The 21,670-nt window shown below is 40.5% G+C and overlaps 2 protein-coding genes across 7 annotated transcripts in view; both read left to right on the top strand.

Moving 5' to 3' along the window:
* The window catches only part of ZNF573 (zinc finger protein 573), a 53,297-nt gene extending 44,035 nt beyond the window's left edge, over window positions 1–9,262 (top strand). For all 5 annotated transcript variants that reach the window (XM_050768973.1, XM_050768970.1, XM_050768972.1 and 2 more), the window contains one exon: window positions 87–9,262. In XM_050768973.1, coding sequence (XP_050624930.1) covers window positions 87–1,789 — 1,703 coding nt within the window. In that variant the 3' untranslated portion in view covers window positions 1,790–9,262. The remainder of the gene's footprint in view (window positions 1–86) is intronic.
* Window positions 1–21,670, top strand: part of ZNF607 (zinc finger protein 607) — a 405,121-nt gene that overhangs the window by 361,752 nt on the left and 21,699 nt on the right. Inside the window, exon 1 of one of the 2 annotated variants that reach the window (XM_050768939.1) lies at window positions 20,040–21,329. The exons of the other annotated variant lie outside the window; for it this stretch is intronic. The gene's annotated coding sequence lies outside the window, so the exon portion shown is untranslated. Of the gene's footprint in view, window positions 1–20,039; window positions 21,330–21,670 lie in introns of those variants that run through there. 2 annotated transcript variants of the gene reach the window in all.

Here is a 21,670-nt window from a genome sequence, read left to right as displayed (position 1 = left end):
GTGAGGGTTGGTTTTTCTTTGTTTCATAAAGTTTCTTGTTCTCTGGTATAGAAACAAATTTTTTTTGTTGTCCTTTTTTGTTTCAGATTTGGATTTACAGTGTGAGATAATCAGCTACATAGAAGTACCCACTTATGAAACAGGTATATCCTCTGTACAACTTCAGAGCATATATAAGAGAGAGAAACTCTATGAATGTAAGAAGTGTCAGAAGAAATTCAGTAGTGGTTATCAACTTATTCTACATCACAAGTTTCATATTATTGAGAGACCCTATGAATGCAAAGAGTGTGGGGAGAACTTTCGTAGTGGTTATCAACTTACTCTCCATCAAAGATTTCATACTGGTGAGAAACCCTATGAATGTACAGAATGTGGGAAGGACTTTAAAAGTGGTTATCAGCTGACTGTGCATCAGAGATTTCATACTGGTGAGAAGACCTATGAATGTAGGCAATGTGGGAAGGCCTTTATATATGCCTCACACATTGCTCAACATGAGAGAATTCACACTGGTGGGAAGCCTTATGAATGTCAGGAGTGTGGGAAGGCCTTTAGTCAAGGTGGACACCTTAGAATTCATCAGAGAGTTCATACTGGCGAAAAACCATATAAATGTAAGGAATGTGGGAAGACTTTTAGTAGGCGCTCAAATCTTGTTGAACATGGGCAGATTCATACTGATGAGAAGCCATACGTATGTGAGAAATGTGGAAAAGCCTTTAGAAGATGTCACCAACTTACTGTACATCAGAGTGTTCACACTGGTAAAAAGCCATATGAGTGTAAAGAATGTGGGAAGGGCTATACGACTGCCTCATACTTTCTTCTACATCAGAGAATTCATAAAGGTGGAAAACCCTATGAATGTAAGGAGTGTAAGAAAACCTTTACTTTGGATAGAAATCTTACTCGGCATCAGAATATTCATACTGGTGAGAAACTTTTTGAATGCAAGCAATGTGGGAAGACCTATACTACTGGTTCAAAACTCTTTCAACATCAGAAAACTCATACTGGCGAGAAACCCTATGAATGCAAGGAATGTGGAAAGGCCTTTACCTTGTATGGCTACCTTAAACAACATCAGAAAATTCATACTGGCATGAAACACTTTGAATGTAAGGAGTGTAAGAAAACCTTTACTTTGTATAGAAATCTGACTCGACATCAGAATATTCACACTGGTAAGAAACTTTTTGAATGTCAGGAATGTGGGAAGGCCTATAGTACTGGCTCAAACCTTATTCAACATCAGAAAATTCATACTGGTGAGAAACCCTATGAATGTAAGGAATGTGGAAAGACCTTTAGCTTGCATGGATATCTTAATCAACATCAGAAAATTCATACTGGTGTGAAACCCTATGAATGTAAGGTATGTAGAAAAACCTTTACTTTCTATAGAAATCTTACTCTACATCAAAGTATTCATACTGATGAGAAACCTTTTGAATGTAAGGAATGTGGGAAGACCTTTAGACGTACTTCACACCTTACTGCACATCAGAGCATTCATGCTGATAAAAAACCCTATGAATGTAAAGAATGTGGAAAGGCCTTTAAAATGTATGGCTACCTTACACAACATCAGAAAATTCATACTGGTGGAAAACCTTATGAATGTAAAGAATGTGGGAAGGCCTTCAGTCGTGCTTCAAACCTTGTTCAACATGAGAGAATTCATACTGGTGAGAAACCCTATGTGTGTAAGCAGTGTGGGAAAACCTTCAGATATGGTTCAGCCCTTAAAGCCCATCAGGGAATTCATAGGAGCACAAAAGTCTAAGACCATAAAGAGTACGAGCTCACCATTCATCATCAGACAGTCCACACTGGTGAGAAATGATGGAATGTTAGTCTTACAGGTATGGCTTTAGCAATTGAGAGAGTTCAAAATGCAGTTCTTGCCACATTAGAAAGCATTCGATGTTGATATTTTAATGGAACATCTGACTGTTCAATGGTAAATTAAGAAAAAAACAAAAACAAAAACAAACAAAAAAAAGGAATCCCAGTTTCTTCATGCCTACAACATCCATGGCATGGATTTTTTTATATAAACTTATTAATTAAAAGGATGACCAAAAGCCTTTCATACTAGATTTCAATGGCTGTATTACAAATTACTCCAAGCCTTAATGTCTTACCACAACAGTAAACATCACTCATAGGTTCTGAGGGTCAGAAATTCGGGAAGAGACTTAACTGAGTGCTTTTGGATTGGTTTTTCCTTGAGCTTGTGGTCTTCTGAGGACTTGTTGGGGCTGAAGGATCTGTTTTCCAGGTGACTCGCTCGCACTGGTGGGCTGGCTTAGAGAGTGAGAGTGCCAGGAGAAAGCTGTCCTCATCCACGGTGGGTTCAATTTACATGAGGAAATCCTAGCCTGAGCGTAGTTGATACTACAAATGAATGAGACTTTGGAGTTTTTTTCTTTTTTTTGAAACAGGGTCTTGCTGTGTCACCCAGGCTGGAGTGCAGAGGCATGATCATAGCTCACTGCACCTTTCAACTTCTGGGCTCAAGCAATTTGGGTGGCTTCTTGAGGATATTTTGCATGACGTAGAAATATAAGCAATTTGTATTCAGAGTGCCAGTCATGGTGTTTTAAAAATATGCCCTCAAATTATTTGAAACTCTACCCTTCAAACTTGAAGTCTGGCCGGCCATGGTGACTCATGCCTGTAATTCCAGCACTCTGGGAGACCGAGGCAGGCGAATCACTTGAGGTCAGGAGTTTGAGACAAGCCTGGCTAACATAGTGAAACCCCATCTCTACTAAAAATAAAAAACTAAAAAACTAGCCAGGCGTGATGGTACATGCCTGTAGTCCCAGCCACTAGGGAGACTGAGGCAGGAGAATCGCTTGAACTTGGGAGGCAGAGGCTGCAGTGGTGAGCTGAGATTGTGCCACTGCACTCCAGCCTGGGCAAAAGAGTGAGACTCCATCTCAAAAACAAAAACAAAAAACAAAAAAAACAGAAGTCCAGTTTGCCTCCCTTTGCATGTGAGGTGAACCTAGTCACTTGCTTCTAATGAACAGAATCTTCAGGATCGCCTTTCCCTAGTGCTCATGCTCACTTGTTCATTCACTCTCATGCAGATCCGGCCTCCTCTACGTTGGGCTTCTGCAGAGGCTGCTGACAGAACCTTTTATAGAAATTTCATTGAGTGATGATTCTCATAATTGTCACATTAGATATTTCTGGGGTCTTAACCAAGGGTTTTTAATAGTCATACTCTATTCTTTGGAGAACAGATAACCTGCTGTGAAGTGCCCCTTCTGCTCCCTCTCTGAAATAATCACTGTGTTAATGTTGAGGCCATGCTTCCCATGGGCTGCCCCCAGCCCCTTTTCTGTAACAGAAGTATTCATACTAGTCAATTCTTATGAAACCCAGACCCTTCAGCTGGGGAACTGTGAATCAGCTTCCCATCAGCCAGGCTTAAACTGTCTTCATAGCCCTGCGTTTTCATAGTTTTTCTACCAATCTTGCTTCATTCCTCTCCTTCAGAGTCATCCGTCTTGAACTGTGACCTGAAGGCTTTCACTGCCTTTCCTGGACCTCTTTTTCATTCATAGCCCCTTCCTTCCTTCTGATCTGACCTTGTTTTTTGCTTTTCAGAGGATCAGTATGAACACATACCCTAAGGTTACCTATATACTATGTTTCCCTAACAGTGCTCTGGATTTTGTCTTTGTCCAGAGACCATTTCTGAAGTTTAGCATCATTTGCTTTCTGGAGAGGTTGGGAGTTTCCAAAAGCAAGTCCTGGTTCACTTCTGTTTAACAATCTTTTTCTAGCTTATCTCACTTCTAGCACTTAAGCAACAAGAGCCAGAAGACACCGTCAACATTCTGCTTGGAAGTCTCCTAAGCTAAATTACCCACTTTTTTTGTTGCTGTTGTTTGTTTGTTTTTGTTTCTTAAAGACACAATCTTGCTTTGTCACCCAAGTTGGAGTGCAGTGGTATGATCATAGCTCACTACAACCTTGAACTCCTGGGCTGGAGTGATCCGCCCGTCTCAGCCTTATGAGTAGCTAGGACTACAGGTGTATGCACAACTACACCTAGTTAATTCTTTGTGGTTTGTTTTTTGGTTTTTTTTTTTGTTTGTTTTTTTGTGTTTTTTTTGGTAGAGATGAGGTCTCTCTATGTTGCCTGAGCTGGTCTCAAACTCTTGACCCTCCTACCTTGACCTCCCAAAGTGCTGGGATTATAGTGGGAGCCTGGCCCAGTTACACAGTTCTGTATGTATTATTTTATACTTTTCACAGTTACCACATGCAGCAATGTTGCTTTCTGCTGTTACATAACGAGAATCCCTTCCCCATAGTCTCCAGTAACATTTTTCAGTTTTCTTTAAAACCTCACTAGGAGCCTCTTCAAAAATATCCAGGTTTCTGCTAATAATATTTTCTAGGCCCTTCCAATTTCCACAGTTTGTGGTCCCAATGCCCCTCTGACATTTATAGCTTTTTGTTTCAATAGCATCCCTTGTCTAGGTACCAGAATCTGTTATCTCATGCCACATTTCAGAGAACCCGAAGAATTACTGGCTTAAAATGCCAATAAATATGTATTTTTCTCACAGTTTTTGTGACTCAGAAATTTGGGAGCGGCTAAGCTGGGCAGTTCTTACTCCAAGTGTCTCAAGAGGTTGTGCTTATCTAAAGGCTTGACTATAGCTAGAAGATATGCTTTCAAAGGCTTGGTTCTGTGGCTAAGTTTATACTGGAAAGTCGTTTCTTCTCCCATGGGGCCTTGTCCATAAGCTGCTTGAGTGTGCTTGTGACGTGACAATTGGCTTTTCTCAGATGTGATCCTTTTTATAATCTCCCTTTGGAAGTTAGTTCTACCACATTCTATTTGTTACCAGCAAGTCATTAAGTCTGGCCTACATTCAATAAGAGTGGAATTAAGTTTCACCTTTTTTTTTTTTTTTTGGAGGCAGGATCTTTCACTGTCGCCCAGTGGAGTGCATATGGCTCACTTCAGCCTCAACCTCCTGGGCTTCAGTGATCCTCCTGCTTCAGCTTTCCGAGTAGCTGTGCACCAGGTGTGCGCCAGGTATGCGTCACCATGCCCAGCTAATTTTTAATTTTTTTGTAGAGATGGGGTCTCACCAACTTGCCCAGGCTCGTCTCAAACTCTTGGGCTCAAGCAGTCCTCCCACAGTGTTCCCAAAGTGCTGAAATTATAGGCGTGAACCACCATGCCTAGCCCACTTTCACCTTTTAAAGAGAGAAATGTCAAAACATTTGCAGACATATTTTTATTTTAAAATCACCACACCTGACACCACTCAATCATTGTTGAGGTCTTGAAAATTAGTACTAATAAACTAACTTGTTAATGTCATGTATGCAGTAGTGCTTTTAGCCACAGCTCATGCCTTACCTGTCATCAGTGCCACATAACTCCCTGTGTGTCATTGGCCAAGATATTTATCATCTATGGGAATTATTTGCAAAGTATAATCAAGAGCCTACATGAAACCCAGGCATGGCGGTGCACACATGTACTCTCAGCTACTCGGGAGACTGAGGCGGGAGGATCACTTGAGGCAAGAGTGTGAGGCTACAGTGCTGTATGATGGTGCCTGTGAATAGCCACTGCACACCAGCCTGGCTTTTTTAGGCCCCGTCTAAAAAGAAAAAAGGTACATAAGAGTCCTATTATGCAGATGTGGCCCAAATTATACTTGTCAAAATCTGGGAAGACTGTTTGGCATATAGCCTCATGCTCAATAAATATGAGATATTGGCCGGGTACAGTGGCTTACGCCTGTAATCTCAGCACTTTGGGAGGCCGAGGTGGGTGGATCACATGTCAGGAGATTGAGACCATCCTGGCTAACATGGTAAAACCCCATCTCTACAAAAAATACAAAAAATTAGCTGGGTGTGGTGACACCACCTGTAGTCCCAGCTACTCTGAAAGGCTGAGGCGGGAGAATCACTTGAACCTGGGAGGCGGAGGTTGCAGTGAGCTGAGATTGTGCCACTGCACTCCAGCCTGGGAGACAGAGCGAGACTCCATCTCAAAATAAATAAATAAATAAATATGAGCTATTATGGATATCGTCATTATTTGTGTTGCTGATAATTAATTTTTATGAAAGATTCTAATAGCATAATTAATTTATTTAGAACAGCTTAAAGCCACTCATCTATTAAATTTTATATAATTTTGGAAATTAAAAATACGATTTTTGTGTGTCTGAAGATTTTGGCCAGGTGCAGTGGCTCACACCTCTAATCCCAGCACTTTAGGAGGCCAAAGCTGGCAGATCACCTGAGGTCAGGAGTTCAAGACCAACCTGGGCAACATGGCAAAACCCCATCTCTCCTAAAAATACAAAAATTAGCTGGGCGTAATGGCACACACCTGTAATCCCAGCTACTCGGAGGGCTGAGACACGAGAATCACTTGAACCCGGGAGGCGGAGGTTGCAGTGAGCCGAGATCACACCACTACACTCCAGCTTGAGTGACAGAGCAAGACTCCGTCTCAAAAAAAAAAAAGAGAGACTTTGCATATTTTGTTTTGTTTTGCTTTTGCTTTTTTCATTTTTTGTGGAAATGGGGTCTAACTATGTTGCCTAGGCTGGTCTCAAACCCCTGGCCTCAAGCAGTCCTTGGCTTCCCAAATTACTGAGATTATAGGCATGAGCCACTGTGCCTGGCCAAGATTTTGATAATAGCCAACAATTCATATTCTCTGTTCACAATTTAAGATAAAGTAGGAATTAATAATGGACTATCAAGAAGTAAATTGTTCTCTTTGAGGTTTTCCCTAAATTCGAAATGTACATTTTAATTTAACATACAGGAAAATTGAAATAATTGTTTAGTAACCCACCATATATGTTTACATTCATGTTACTTGCTTTATCTTATTTCAGCTCTTTTTATCTGCTTATGTATGGGTTATTTCTGTATCATTTGAGAGTAAGTTGTAGATATCATGGCACTTTGCCTTTAAATATTTGCAAATTTCCTGGATAACTGTGATACTATAATCATACTGGAAAAACTTAATAATTTCTATAGTGTCTTCAAATATGTGCCCAAAGATTTTTTATAACTACTTATTTTCTGATCAGTATCCACTCTTGGTTAATTCATTGCATTTGGGATTTTTTAAATTTATTCTTTTTCTCTAGGATAATATCTCCACTTTTTCATGCTTTTGAATTTTTTTTTCTTTTTTTTTGAGACAGAGTTTCACTCTGTCACTAGGCTGGAGTGCAGTGGTGCGATCTCGGCTTACTACAACCTCTGCCTCCCAGGTTCAAGCAATTCTGCCTCAGCCTCCCAAGTAGCTGGGACTACAGGCGCGTGCCACCACACCCAGTTAATTTTTGTATTTTTAGCAGAGACAGGGTTTCACCATGTTGGCCGGGATGGTATCCATCTCTTGACCTTGTGATCCGCCCACCTTGGCCTCCTAAAGTGCTGGGATTACAGGCGTGAGCCACTGCGCCCAGCCTGAATTTTTCTTTTTTAAGTACCCGGAGAATGTCCCACATTCTTGATTTTTGCTTCACAGTATGATTTAACTTGTTGCTCTGTCCCTCGTGTTTCCTATAAATTGGAAGTTATGTCTAGAAAATTCATTAGGTTGAGATTAGGTTGAGATTTTTGTCAAGAACATCTCATGAATGATGCTGCAGACTTCTGAAAGCATATCAGTTTTTTACATGATTATTTATGCTACATTGTAAAGCTGCTTAAAGAGGCACCTGTCAGCTCTCCATTGAAAAACTCCATTTTGCATTAGTAATTTGATGGGTGCTACATTGATCCATTAATTTGAAAATATAATACCTTTAATTCAGGAAACAAAGATTGAAACAAAAAGATGTTTTTGTATTCATCTCTCTGTATAGTACATATGAACTGCCTGTTAAAGGCTAGACTATAAATCTGTGGATAAAAACTGTTAATATATGAGGCCAGAAGAAAGGAAAACAAATATACCAATATTAAGAAAAAATTAATAAAACTAGATAAAGAGATTAATGATTAGGAAATACAACTAGTTTTTATTCAAATCCTACCCCATCCCATTTTGTGGAACATGAGCTAAATCTCTAGATATAATCAAGAAAAATTTTAAAAGATATAAAGAAAATGTTTTAAATTAAAAGTTAATTTTTGCCAGGCACAGTGGCTCACGCCTATATTCCCAGCGCTTTGGGAGATGGATCATTTGAGGTCAGGAGTTCAAGACCAGCCTGGCCAACATGGTGAAACCTCATCTCTACTAAAAATACAAAAATTAGCTGGGCATGGCGGCATGCGCCTGTAATCCTAGCTACTTGGGAGGCTGAGATGGGAGAATCACATGAACCCGGGAGGCAGAGATTGCAGTGAGCCGAGATCATGCCACTGCACTCCAGGCTGGGCAATAGAGCAAGACCCAGTCTCAAAAGAAAAAGTTAATTTTTGGTGTTTATACCAAAATACTTAGCAATCTCTAATGTATTTTGAGAAGGAATTATATTTGTAAAAGACTATAGTTTTTCATTAAAAAAAAAGAATATAGTTTTTCAAACATGACATAGATATTGTAGGAAATCAGAATTTTTAAAAGATGACTGAAAACAAGATGAGTTTCACTCATTAGGGTAAATGGAAAATTTCCGAGTATGATATCAGCAAACTCTAACATTCTTTTAAAATAATTGTGCAATAGTCATTTTTCTGGCAGAGTCAATTCATTCTTCTGGTTCAATATATTCTAGACAAATGAAAGAAAAGGAATGTTGATCTATGTTTATCCTTGTAATTTTCTAAGCTTTATATACAGTTTTGTAAATGGGATGAATTATGTGCACATGATACCATCAATTCTAAAAACTACCTTTTTAAAAACCTTTTGGAAATCAGGATTGCAGTTGATAACTACCTAAACTCACTTCCAGCCCTATAAAAATTACTTTTCCAAACTAAGGAGCATCACACATTATGCATTGTCAGCCAACAGTCTGTAGTGTAAGCATGATCACGCATTGCGTCTGTAGTGTCAGCGTGATCACGCGTTGCGTCTGTAGTGTCAGCGTGATCATGCGTTGTGTCTGTAGTGTCAGCATGATCATTCGCGTCAGCATGATCATTCGCGTCAGCATGATCATTCGCTGTGATCTGCATACTGATATCCCTTTTGTCCACAAAGGGAATAATTCACTATTAAATACTAACATCATTTGCCCTAATCTATTTTAAGTTTTGATAATGAAATAAAACACAATGCAGAATGATTTTGCTATAGGTTAGATGACCACTGTACTTGATAATTGAAAAATGGTTTGTGTTCTTAGACAAGCCAGTGAAGCACTCTCCTGCTCCTGGAACAAACAAAAGCCACATGATTAGCCTCTCACAAGACTGGCGTGCGCTGTGGTGTAGAAAGTTTGTTTGCCTTTCCATAACCCAGTGTATCTAAGAATTACCTCAGAACTTCCATTTCTATTAATATTACCTACTAACACTTAAGTCTGAGTGTGGTGGCTCATGCCTGTAATCCCAGCACTTCAGGAGGCCGAGGTGGTTGGATCACTTGAGGTCAGGAGTTCAAGACCAGCCTGGCCAACATGGTGAAACCCCATCTCTACTAAAAATACAAAAATTAGCGAGGTGTGGTGGCGCATGCCTGTAATCCCAGCTGCTCTGGAGCCCGAGGCAGGAGAATCACTTGAACCTGGAGGTGTAGGCTGCAGTGAGCCAAGATTGTGCCACTGCATTCCAGCCTGGGTGACAGAGTGAGACTGTTTCAAAAAAAACAAAAAACAAAACAAAAACTGGAACATGAAACTGTAAGCTGAAATGCTGCCAACCAAAAGCTGAATGACCCTCAAACTGGAATTTCAGCATTCTGTCAGGTGATTAATCCTGGGAGAATGTAGTCAGCTCACATGATTATAGGCAAGTAACCACCTTTTTCTGTACTCATACTACTGTTACTTTTCTACAAAATGAAAAACCTAAATGTGGTTTTTGTTTTGTTTTGTTTTTTGGATTTTTTTTTTTTTTTTTTTTTTTTTTTTTTGAGACGGAGTTTCGCTCTTGTTGCCCAGGCTGGAGTGCAATGGTCCGATCTTGACTCATCGCAACCTCTGCCTCCCAGGTTCAAGCAATTCTCCTGCCTCAGCCTCCTGAGTAGCTGGGATTACAGGCATGCATCACCATGCCTGGCCAATTGTTTTTTGTATTTTTAGTAGAGACGGGGTTTCTCCATGTTGGTCAGGCTGGTCTCGAACTCCTGACCTCAGGTGATCCGCCTGCCTCGGCCTCCCAAAGTGTTGGAATTACAGGCGTGAGCCACCATTCCTGGCCTAAGTGTTTTTAAACTCTCATCCTGATCAGTATTTAGGTTATAGATAAGTTTTTAAAACTCTACTTAGAATATTGTTTCAGAGGAGTCTGTAAATAACAAAACTCTATAATTGCAGCCATAGCTGATGTATATTCTTGGATCTTTTCCAAATGCTCTTCTACTCTTGTAATTTCTAGTCTGGTCAGCTGGAAGTAAAAGTATCCAGTAACTCCACTTGTCCACCTAAAAATATATTTATTTTTTTAACTAACCCATTAAGTATTTTTTATATGTATTTATTGGCCAATCATGTTATTTACTGTGACTTTCCTGTTTGTTTCTTTTGCTCATTTTCTCAACCTGCTGATTTATGAATACACACACATACTCTAGATCTTGATTCTTTCATTATTTTATATATAATATCCTTTTCCTGGACAGTAACTTTTTAAAGTGCATTCATGATTTTTCTGATACTGATAGTTTTCCCGCATACTATCATATTATATTTGGACATTGCCATTATCAGTCTAACCATAAACTGGTAATCTATTTATATTTTTAATAGTATGTGAGATTTCTATGTGTTCAGTCAGATTATCTATGAATGGAAATGAATTTTCTTTTAAAATCATTATTATTTCTTTTTTTTTTTTTTTTTTTTTTTTTTTTGAGACGGAGTCTCGCTCTGCCGCCCAGGCTGGAGTGCAGTGGCCGGATCTCAGCTCACTGCAAGCTCCGCCTCCCGCGTTTACGCCATTCTCCTGCCTCAGCCTCCCGAGTAGCTGGGACTACAGGCGCCCGCCACCTCGCCCGGCTAGTTTTTTGTATTTTTTAGTAGAGACGGGGTTTCACCATGTTAGCCAGGATGGTCTCGATCTCCCGACCTCGTGATCCGCCCGTCTCGGCCTCCCAAAGTGCTGGGATTACAGGCTTGAGCCACCGCGCCCGGCCTTAAAATCATTATTATTTCTTTACTTTTATTAAAATAAATATGATTATGCCAAGTATTGGGGTAATAGCCAGTGTCTTAGTTGTTTAGCCAGTTTAATGGAAATCAGTACAATGTTTTACCATTCAACTAATATTTACTTTGTTGTATGCAAGTATGCTTTATAATTAGGGCTAACTTCTTAATTTTTTTCAAATCCCATCACTTCTTTTGCTTTGTTCATATATCATTCTCCTCTGCTATTTTAATGTTATAATTCATACTGATTTCTTGTTTTAAACCATTTCTGAAATATAATATGCTTAGCTGTGGTATATTATTATTTTGATAAGCTGCTTATCTTATGAATATTTTGTTCGGGATTTTTGTACAAATATTCAAAATTGGTATTATTAGCATTCATATATTAATATTCAAAATTAAGAATATTTTTAAACTTTTGTTATTGCCATTATTTGTTTATTAAAGGTTAGATAAAATTTGGCTTTAAACCCCATATGGTCCTGTTTTTCTTTATTTTGTTTTCCTTCTTACAGTTTTAATATTGGATTGTTAAACACTTTTCCAAAATCACCTGATACTCTATTTGAATTTTGCTTTATATGGAAGCTACAGATTAACCGAGCTGAGTACCTGCCCCAGCCACAGTGCCTCTGAGCACTGCACATCATGGTATTACCACTGGGTTCCACATAAAAGAAGCATCCCCACATGAACCCCTCAATGAAAATCAAGCATTATGTGTTCTTGGCAATACGATGCTGGGAGCTCAGAACTCTTTACCAAGAATGTAAGATGTGGACCAGGCACGGTGGCTCACGCCTGTAATCCCAGCACTTTGGGAGGCCAAGGCAGGCGGATCACCTAAGGTCAGGAGTTTGAGAGCAGCCTGGCCAACATGGAGAAACCCCATCTCTACTAATAAAAAAAAATACAAAATTAGTGGGGCGTCGTGGTGCATGCCTGTAATCCCAGCTACTCGGGAGGCTGAGGCAGGAGAATCTCTTGAGGCTGCAGTTGCGGTGAGCCAAGATCAGGCCATTGCACTCCAGCCTGGGCAACAAGAACAAAACTTCATCTCAAAAAAAAAAAAAAGAATATAAAATGCATTGCTGCTTAGACATGTTTGGATACTTACCAGCAGCCGTCATGAGAATGATAGATTCTTTAATGTGTGAAAAGTTGTAATGCAAGGTGAGTAAACATCCATTAATAGTTTTATTTTATTGCCTCATGTTAAAGTTATAATTTGTCACATAATTAGCATTGATTGCATTAAATATTAAGCAGTTGACATTCCTCTAGATCTGCACTGTCAGATAGATACACTAGCCACCAGCTACATGTGGCCATTTTAAATTAATTTAAATTTAATAAGACATAAAATTGAGTTCACACCAGTAGGACTAGTCACAATTAAGTGTTCAATAGCCTTGTGTATTGGACTTTACAGATACAGTAGTCCCCCCTTTATCTCATGTTTCCTTGTTGTTAATCTCTTGCTGTGCCTAATTTATAAATTAAACTTTATCATAAGTACATATGTATAGTAAAAAAATAGGATGGTTTGGTGCCATCCTTGGTTTCAGGCTTCCCCTGGGGGTCTTGGAACATAACCCCTGCAAATAAGAGGGAGACTACTATATACAATGTTTTCATTATTGGAAAACTTTCTGTTGGATAGGAATATTCTGAATACTTACATTCTATTCACATACAAAATAATCATGGATTTAACAAATTAAATGTTGCCAAGCACTTAATTATCATTTGCAAAATTAATTGAGCAATTTTAGGTATATATTAAAAAATGTAGGCTGGGTGTGGTGGCTCACGCCTTTAATTCCAGCACTTTGGGAGGCTGAAGAGGGAGTCAGGAGTTCAAGAACAGCCCTGGCAACATAGTGAGACCCTGTGTCTACAAAAAAAAATTTTTTTTTAATTAGTCAGGTGTGCTGGTGCATGCCTGTAGTCCCAGCTACTCTGGAGGTCGAGGCAGGGGGATTGCTTGATCCTAGGAGTTTGAGGTTGCAGTGAGCTATGATGGCACCACTGCGCTCCATCTTGGGCAATACAGTGAGGCCCTGTCTCTAAAAAAGAAAAGTCATTAATTTTTATCAGATACTTGAAAGCATCTTGAATATTTTAAAGTGGAAACAATATGCAAAAAAGTTGTAATATTCATTTATATTTTATTCTTACTATTTTTTTTTTTTTTTTTTTGAGATGGAGTCTCACTCTGTCGCCCAGGCTGGAGTGCAATGGCACGATCTTGGCTCACTGCAACCTCTACCTCCTGGGTTCAAGCATTTCTCTGCCTCAGCCTCCCGAGTAGTTGGGATTACAGGTGCCCACCACCACACCTGGCTAATTTTTTGTATTGTTAGTAGAGACAGGGTTTCACCATCTTGGCCAGGCTGGTCTTGAACTCCTGACCTTGTGATCCACCTGCCTCAGCCTCCCAAAGTGTTGGGGTTACAGGCGTGAGCCACTGCGCCCGGCTGTTCTTACTATTTTTTTGCACTTGTGTTCTTAGTCCTTCCCATTTTTCTCTCTACAGTTAATTGTAATTGAGCAATTTTTAGATACTCCTCTAGTTTCCATGGTCTTCACTGAGACACATGCATGTAAAGATATAATCACAAAAAGTGAAAGCTTTACCATGTGGATTATCAACCACATATTTCTTGATCAGGGCCTTGGTCTTGGTGAGCTTATGGAAGAGGTCATTAAGTGTTTTTCTTTTAGCTTTTTCTTCTTAAATAAGCATTATTGAGATAAAGCAAGATATAATTTTAGGCTGAACACAGTGGCTCACTCCTATAATCCCCACATTTTGGGAAGCCAAGGTGGGAGGATTCTTTGAGCCCAGGAGTTTGAGAGCAGCCTGGGCAACAAAGCAAGACTCATCTCTACAAAAAGTAAAAAAAAATTCACTAGGTATGGTGGCATGCACCTGTAGTCCCAGTTACTCGGGAGGCTGAGGCAAGAGGATCGCTTGAGCCAGGAGTTGGAGGCTGCAGTGAGGGCACCGCTGCATGTTAGCCTGGACTACAAAGCAAGACCCTATCTCAAAAAAAAAAAAATTAAAGTTTTGTTTACTTTTAAGACATAATAATGGGTAGGATGTACCCTCCCATCTCAATAATTTTTAAAAATAATATAGAATGATAATTTTCAGACACTGAACAACAAGCAGACCATGATCCCCAATTGCAGAAACCACCAAGGTGAACTCTATTATTTCTCCCAACTTAACATCTGGAGTATTTTCAGTCCATTGCTCAGGGAGAGTTAACAGAAGCAGAGCCCGTTGTTCTTCCTGAATTGAGACACAAACTTGGGAGTCTGTGGAAGCCAGGATATGTGGAACAAAGTACTAGACAGGAACAACCTCCACGAAGAGATCTCTGGAGAGCTGCCAGGGAGTTCCCTTGAATCTTCAGCTGAAAGTACTGACCAGTTAGCTCATATGTGAAAACACCTGAAGCTGTGGGAAAACCCACTTGAAATGAATAGAGGGAATAATCCTCATAGCTCAAACAAGTCCAGGAATAGCAGGTGTTACCAATAACCAAAGTGGAAAAACCCTCATAATTCACAAGACCTTGGGTACTCAGACGGGTACTGTCTTAACAGAGAGGAAAAATTAGCTTTGGACTAATTAGTCTTGCTCTGGTCCTGCCTTATCAAAGCTGAAAAAGAACCGATGAAAAAGATCAAACTGTTTTCAAGTACGTGAACTATATTTCAAAACAAAGCTCAAAAATACTTTAAAAATATACCAGAATACCTGGCAAGGTAACATTTCAATGTTTAGCATCCAATCAAAAGTTACAAGACAGGTGGGTGCAGTGGCTCATGCCTGTAATCCCAACACTTTGGGAGGCCGAGGTGGGTGGATCACCTGAGGTCGGGAGTTCCAGATCAGCCTGACCAACATGGAGAAACCCCGTTTCTACTGAAAATACAAAAAATTAGCCAGGTGCGGTGGTGCATGCCTGTAATCCCAGCTACTCGGGAGGCTGAGGCAGGAGAATCGCTTAAACCTGGGAGGTGGAGGTTGCAGTGACCAGAGATCACACTATTGCAATCCAGCCTGGGCAACAAGATCGAGACTCCATCTCAAAAAAAAAAAAAAAAAGTTACAAGACATGCAAAGGACCAGGAAAACATGATACAGAAGGAGAAGCAAAATTGATTAATCAAAATTGTCTCACATACTAGAATTGATAGGTTATCAGAACAGTTATAATGATATTTCATATGTTGACAAAAGTAGACCAAAATGTAAGCACTTTTTTTTTTTTTAAGACAGAGTATCACTCTTTGGCCCAGACTGGAGTGCAGTGGCCCAATCATGGCTCACTGCAGCCTTGACCTCTTGAGCTCAGTTGATCTTCCCACCTCAGCCTCCCTAGTAGCTGGGACTGCAGGCATGCACCACCATGCTCGGCTAATTTTTTGTATTTTCTAGTAGAGACAGGGTCTTGCCTTAGCCTCTCACACTGCTGGGATTATATGTGTAAGCCACTGGCCAAAAAATAAGCACTTTTAGGAGAATCATGGGAGATTTTTTTAAAACCACATTAAACATCTACAAATGAAAACTACAATGTCTGATATGTAAAATACTCTGGAGAAATGATTAGACATTGCAGGAAAAGGATTAGTAGGCTTAAAAATTTTCCCAGTTGGTGAAAACTGTAGACTTACAAATTGAAGCAACTCAATGAATTCTAATCACAAGAAATGTAGAAATCTAAACAAAGACTGATCATAATCTAATTGCTTTAAAATAGTGATAAAGAATAAGTCAGCAGAGAAAGGAGACTATATAGAGAGGAACAAATGCAAGAATAAAAGTATTTCATGTTGAAACCAACATAACCTAGAAGACAGTTAAGCAAAATTCTTTTTCTTTTTTTTGAGATGGAATCTCGCTCTGTCCCCCAGGCTGGAGTGTGCAGTGGCGCCATCTCGGCTCACTGCAAGCTCCACCTCCCGGGTTCACACCATTCTCCTGCCTCAGCCTCCCGAGTAGCTGGGACTACAGGCGCCTGCCAACACGCCCAGGTGATTTTTTATGTTTCTGGTAGAGACAGGGTTTCACCATGTTAGCCAGGATGGTCTTGATCTCCTGACCTCATGGTCCGCCTGCCTCAGCCTCCCAAAGTGCTTGGATTACAGGCGTGAGCCATGGCGCCTGGCCTCAAAATTCTTATATAGTGCAGAAATGAAAAATATTACCTTGAATTCTGTATAATGTGAAAATACTTTTGTACGAAGGTGAAAATTTGTGGATGTCCGATTTTTTAGGCATCTAAAAGATGAGAGAATAATGCTTTTAAGAAATGTTAAGGTTCTTCAGACAAATGGAAAGTGATATCAGATGGAAATTTGGACCTACATAGGACATGGCTAATATGTGGGTAAATATATCTTATTATTTAAATTGCTTAAAACATGATTGAGCTGGGCGTAGTGGCTCACACCTGTAATCTCAACACTTTGAGAGGCTGAGATGGGAGGATCGCTTGAGCCCCGGAGTTTGAGATCAACCTGGACAATACAGTGAGGCCCTGTCTCTGCAAAAAAAATTTAAAAATTAGCCAGATGTAGTGATGCACACCTATAATCCTAGCTACTCAGGAGGCTGAGGTAGGAGGATCTCTTGAGCCTGGGAGGTCGAGGCTGCTGTGAGCTGTGATTGCACCACTGCACTCCTGCCTGGGCAACGGAGCAAGACCCTGTCTTTTAAAAACAATAAGATAGCCTGGGCTCAGTAGCTCATGCCTGTAATCCCAACACTTGGGGAGGCCAAGGTGGGTGGATCACTTGAAGTCAGGAGTTCAAGACCAGCCTGATCAACATGGTAAAACCCCGTCTCTACTAAAAATACAAAATTCGCCGGGCCTGGTGATGCGTGCCTGTAATCCCAGCTACTTAGGAGACTGAGGCAGGAGAATTGCTTGAATCCGGGAGGCAAAGGTTGCAGTGAACTGAGATCATGCCACTGCACTCCACCCTGGGCGACAGAGCAAGACTCTATCTCAAAAAATTTAAAAAAAGAAATAATAACATTATTACTATCTTTCAGAGAAACTATGAGAAAAAAATGGTTTTGCTTCCATTAACTTTAATTCTGACTCTTCATTTCTGGTTTAGATACAAATTTCTGATTCTGTCCTATTGTTTCTCTCTCAAGAATTTTCTTTAACATTTCTTATAAAGAAGATCTGCTAGCAACAAATGCTCTCAGTTTTTACCTGTTGAAAAGTCTGTATTTCTTTTTTATTTCTTTTGGTAACAACTTTGTATATAATTCACATTCCGTCCAATTCACTCATTTAAAGTGTAAAATTCAGTGGTTTTTAATGTAGTCACAATGTTACGAAACCTTCAGTACAGTCAATTTTAGAACATTTTCATCACGCCAGCATGAAAGCCTACAGCCTTTGGCCACCTCCTGCCACCCTTCAATTTAGGAAACAATTTACTTTCAGTCTCTATAAATTAGCCCACATTGGAAATTTTATATGAGAAGAAATGTCACATAGTAGGAATCATAAATACGTGGTCTTTTGTACCAGCTTCATTCACTTGGAATAGTGTTCAAGGTTGATCTATGTTGTAGCTTGTATCAGATCTTCATTTCCTTATATTACCAAATAATAGTCCACTGTGTAGATATGCCACATTTTACTTATCTACTTATGAAATGAAGAACAATTGGGGTTTTTCTTTTCCAGTTTTTGGCTATCATGAATCATGCTGCTGTAAATATTTGCATATAAGCTTTGTGAGAACATATGGTTTTAATTTATCATGAGAATATACCTAGGACTAAAACTGCTATGTTGTATGGTAACTCTGTATTCTTCTGAGGAACTGGCAGACTGTTTATACAATAGCTCTACCATTTTCCAGTGCCACCATCAATATATGTGGGGTTCTATTTCTCCAAATCCTATCCAAAATTTGTTATTGTGTATTTATTTGATTTTAGTCATCCTAAGTAGTATGAGTTGATATTTCATTGGTGTTTTGGGGGTTTTGATTTACATAGTCTTTTTTCTTTGTTTCCCAGGCTGGTTTCAAACTCCTAGGCTCAAGCAATCCTCCTGCCTCGACCTCCCAAAGTGCTGAGATTACAGGCATGAGCCACTGCTCCTGACTGATTTGCATATTCTTGATGATTAATATAGAACATGTTTTCAAGTATTTAGTAGCCGTGTGTATACTTTTTTTTTTGAGAAATACTTATTCAGTTACTTTGCCCATTTTTGTTGGGCTTTTTATTATTGAGTTGCAAGACTTCTTTGTATATTCTAGATACAAATTCCTTATTGAATACATAGTTTACAAACAATTTTTCTCATTCTTTGGGTAGCTTCTCACATTCTTGGTGGATTTTGAAGCACAATGTTTTACAATTTATGTTCAATTTCCTTTTTTGATGTTGTTGCTTGTGATTCTGATGTCACAGTTAAGAAACAATTGCTGACTATAGAGTCCAGAAGATCTATGCCTACATTTCCTTCTAAAAGTTCTACTGTTTTATGTCTTACGCTTACACTTAGGTGTTTGATCCATTTTGAGTTGATTTTGTATATGGTGAGAGGCAGGGAACTCAATTCATTATTTTCTGTGTGCATCTCTAGTTCCAGTCTTTGTTGAAAAGACTACTCTTCCCTTCCTTAAATTGCCTTGGTATCCTTGTTAAAAATAACATGTGGAGCCGGACACGGTGGCTCGCGCCTACAATCCCAGCACTTTGGGAGGCCGAGGTGGGAGGATCACCTGATGTCGGGAGTTCAAGACCAGCCTGACCAACATGGTAAAACCCCGTCTCTACTAAAAATACAAAATTAGCCGGGCGTGATGGCACATGCCTGTAATTCCAGCTACTCAGGAGGCTGAGGCAGAAGAATCACTTGAACCTGGGAGGTGGAGGTTGCGGTGAGCCAAGATCGCGCCAGAGCAAAACTCCATCTCAAAAAAAAAAAGAAAAAAAAAGAAAAAGAAAATAATATGTGGAATCAATTTAATCCATTGATCTATGTGTGGTATTTCTGAGGGATTACTCAGGAGATTCAGGAGCAACAAATCCAAGAACTAATTAAGAGAAGAAATAAGTGATCAATAAGTTCTTAGACTGTAACTTTAATAGTTTTTTTTCCTTGACTATTTGTATTTTTGAATGGTGAATTTTTAGTTTTTGTTCCTTTTCCTCTTAGAGTACAGACGAATATTTTTTATTTTTAAATTAATTTTATTTATTCATTTTTTTGAGACAAGGTCTTGCTCTGTTGCTCAGGCTAGAGTGCGGCGGCACTATCATACCTCACTGAAGCCTGAACTCCCAGGCTCAACTGATCCTCCTACCTTTGCCTTTGGAGTAGCTGGGACCACAGGCGTATGCCACCACACCAGGCTAACGTTTGTTTTTGGTAGAGTTTGGGAGGAGAAGAGGGGTGTCTCACTATGTTTCTTAGGCTGGTCTTGAACTTCTGGCCTCAACTGATCCTCCTGCCTTGGCCTCCGAAAATGCTGGGATTAAATGCGTGGGCCACCGTGCCCGGCCTGTATTCATCAATATTTTATTAAGCCAAAGAAACAGGAAATCCGGACTATTATCTATTTGTCTGTTTTAGCTGTTATAAATATTTCCCCAAAATTTACTTACCTAAAATTTTTTCTTATATTCATTTTTTACCATTTGGAAATTTTGGATGCTTAAAAGTAACTATCAAGATTTACAAAGTATTACATGAAGATTCAAAAACATTTTTTTAATTTCTTATTTTACGTTTAAGAAGCCTATCCCAGAACAAAAATAATAAAACTATTTAGCAGTTATTTCTTCAGAAGATTTTTTAGTCAAGTTTTTAGTCAAATGTATTCGTGTCCAAAGATGAAGAACATAATAATGTCATGTATTGAAAAATGTGATGGAACTTCAAACCCTCGTATAGGACGTGAGTCCATTTACCTAGCACTTGATGAGACAAGCTGGGCCTGTCGAGTGGTATTAAAAGTCCCGGTCCCAAGTGTTACCAAGGAGGCCGGCGCCATCTCAGGGGCCATGACGGTTTCGGCGCCCCACCCTGAGGAGCTCACACCCATCCAGCAGGTGATCCCTTCCGAGGCTACCTGGATCGCTTTCCACTCAGACTCGCCTCCTTCTGGCCCTGAGAACGCACTAACTCCACCCTAAGCCTCATGTCAGGGGCCCCAGTAGCGGCCGATCTGCGCATGCGCACTCCTAGGCAAGGCGGCCACTCCCAGAAGTCTCCGGGGCTCGGGTGTTGGGAGGGGCGCGCCATCCCAGTGGTCACCGCCGTATTTCTCGTAGGTTTTTAGGACTCTGGACCCCACTTCTCACCCGTGCCTGCAGTCCTGACAGTTCTGGCCTGGACTACATATTCCACAGGCAACGGAGAAAACTCCGACCCTTGGCTCCGGTTCCGGGACCTCTGGCTCTGCGCTGCGCGAGACTTTGTTTCACCTGAAGAAGGCGGCACAGGTCACTGCGGGAGCCTCTGCAGCCCCAGCCCGCCGCCCGCGTGGGACCCTGCGTGGCGGTGAGAGTAGGGCTGCAGGAGGCGCTCAGAGCACGGAGGCCCCAGGCGCGGGCCGGGCGAGTCTCCCGCCTCCTCAGGCCCTAGGGTGCTGGAGATGCGGAGGAGGGGCCCGTCTCTAGGAGACAGGCGGGGAGCGTGAGAGACGGCGCAGCGGCGACAGGACCGGCGTGCCTGTGTGACGCGGGTGCAGTTGTGGGACTGTGAGGGGTGCGTGGTCGACCTTGTGTTACCTGGACATGCCGTGCGTGTCCTTTGCAAAGCGTGCTTCGCAGGGTTCTGTGGGGTCTACTGACTCTTGGCTCCAGGTTCCCTCCTGCTTCCTCTGCCTTCTTCTCAGCCTAGTACGACTACAACAGAGAAATGGTCCCAGTGGGAAATCAGATACTGAGTCTTAGATGAAGATTTCCAGTGAGAAGAAGCAGATAGGATGGGAAGCTTAGAGGAGTAATTGCCCTTAAGACAGGTATGATAGATTCTGTTAAATAAAAAATTATTCGGTGACACTTGTTAAAGCATGCAAAGAAGCCTTTATTCAGGACCATCGTGGTAGGTATTGGGATCCCGGCTGTGGGATTTTGCAGTGGGTAAGAAACATTGGGCTCAACTCCGAATTCAGCATGAACAAGTGGGAATTTATAGCCAAGAAGGTTAGGGATCAATGGATGAGAAATTACTAAGAGGAAATGTTTGGGTTAAGGAAGATTCTGACTAAACGCAGCTAAAAGGATTATTTCTGGAGAGAGAGAGACCTGGGTGATAAGACTTTATCACCTGGGGGACGGTGGAGGATGAAGATACAGAGGC

Source organism: Macaca thibetana, chromosome 19 (genome assembly GCF_024542745.1).
Source record: "Macaca thibetana thibetana isolate TM-01 chromosome 19, ASM2454274v1, whole genome shotgun sequence".
In the NCBI taxonomy this organism is placed as follows: Eukaryota; Metazoa; Chordata; class Mammalia; order Primates; family Cercopithecidae; genus Macaca; species Macaca thibetana.
This window is presented reverse-complemented; position numbering and strand designations above follow the sequence as displayed.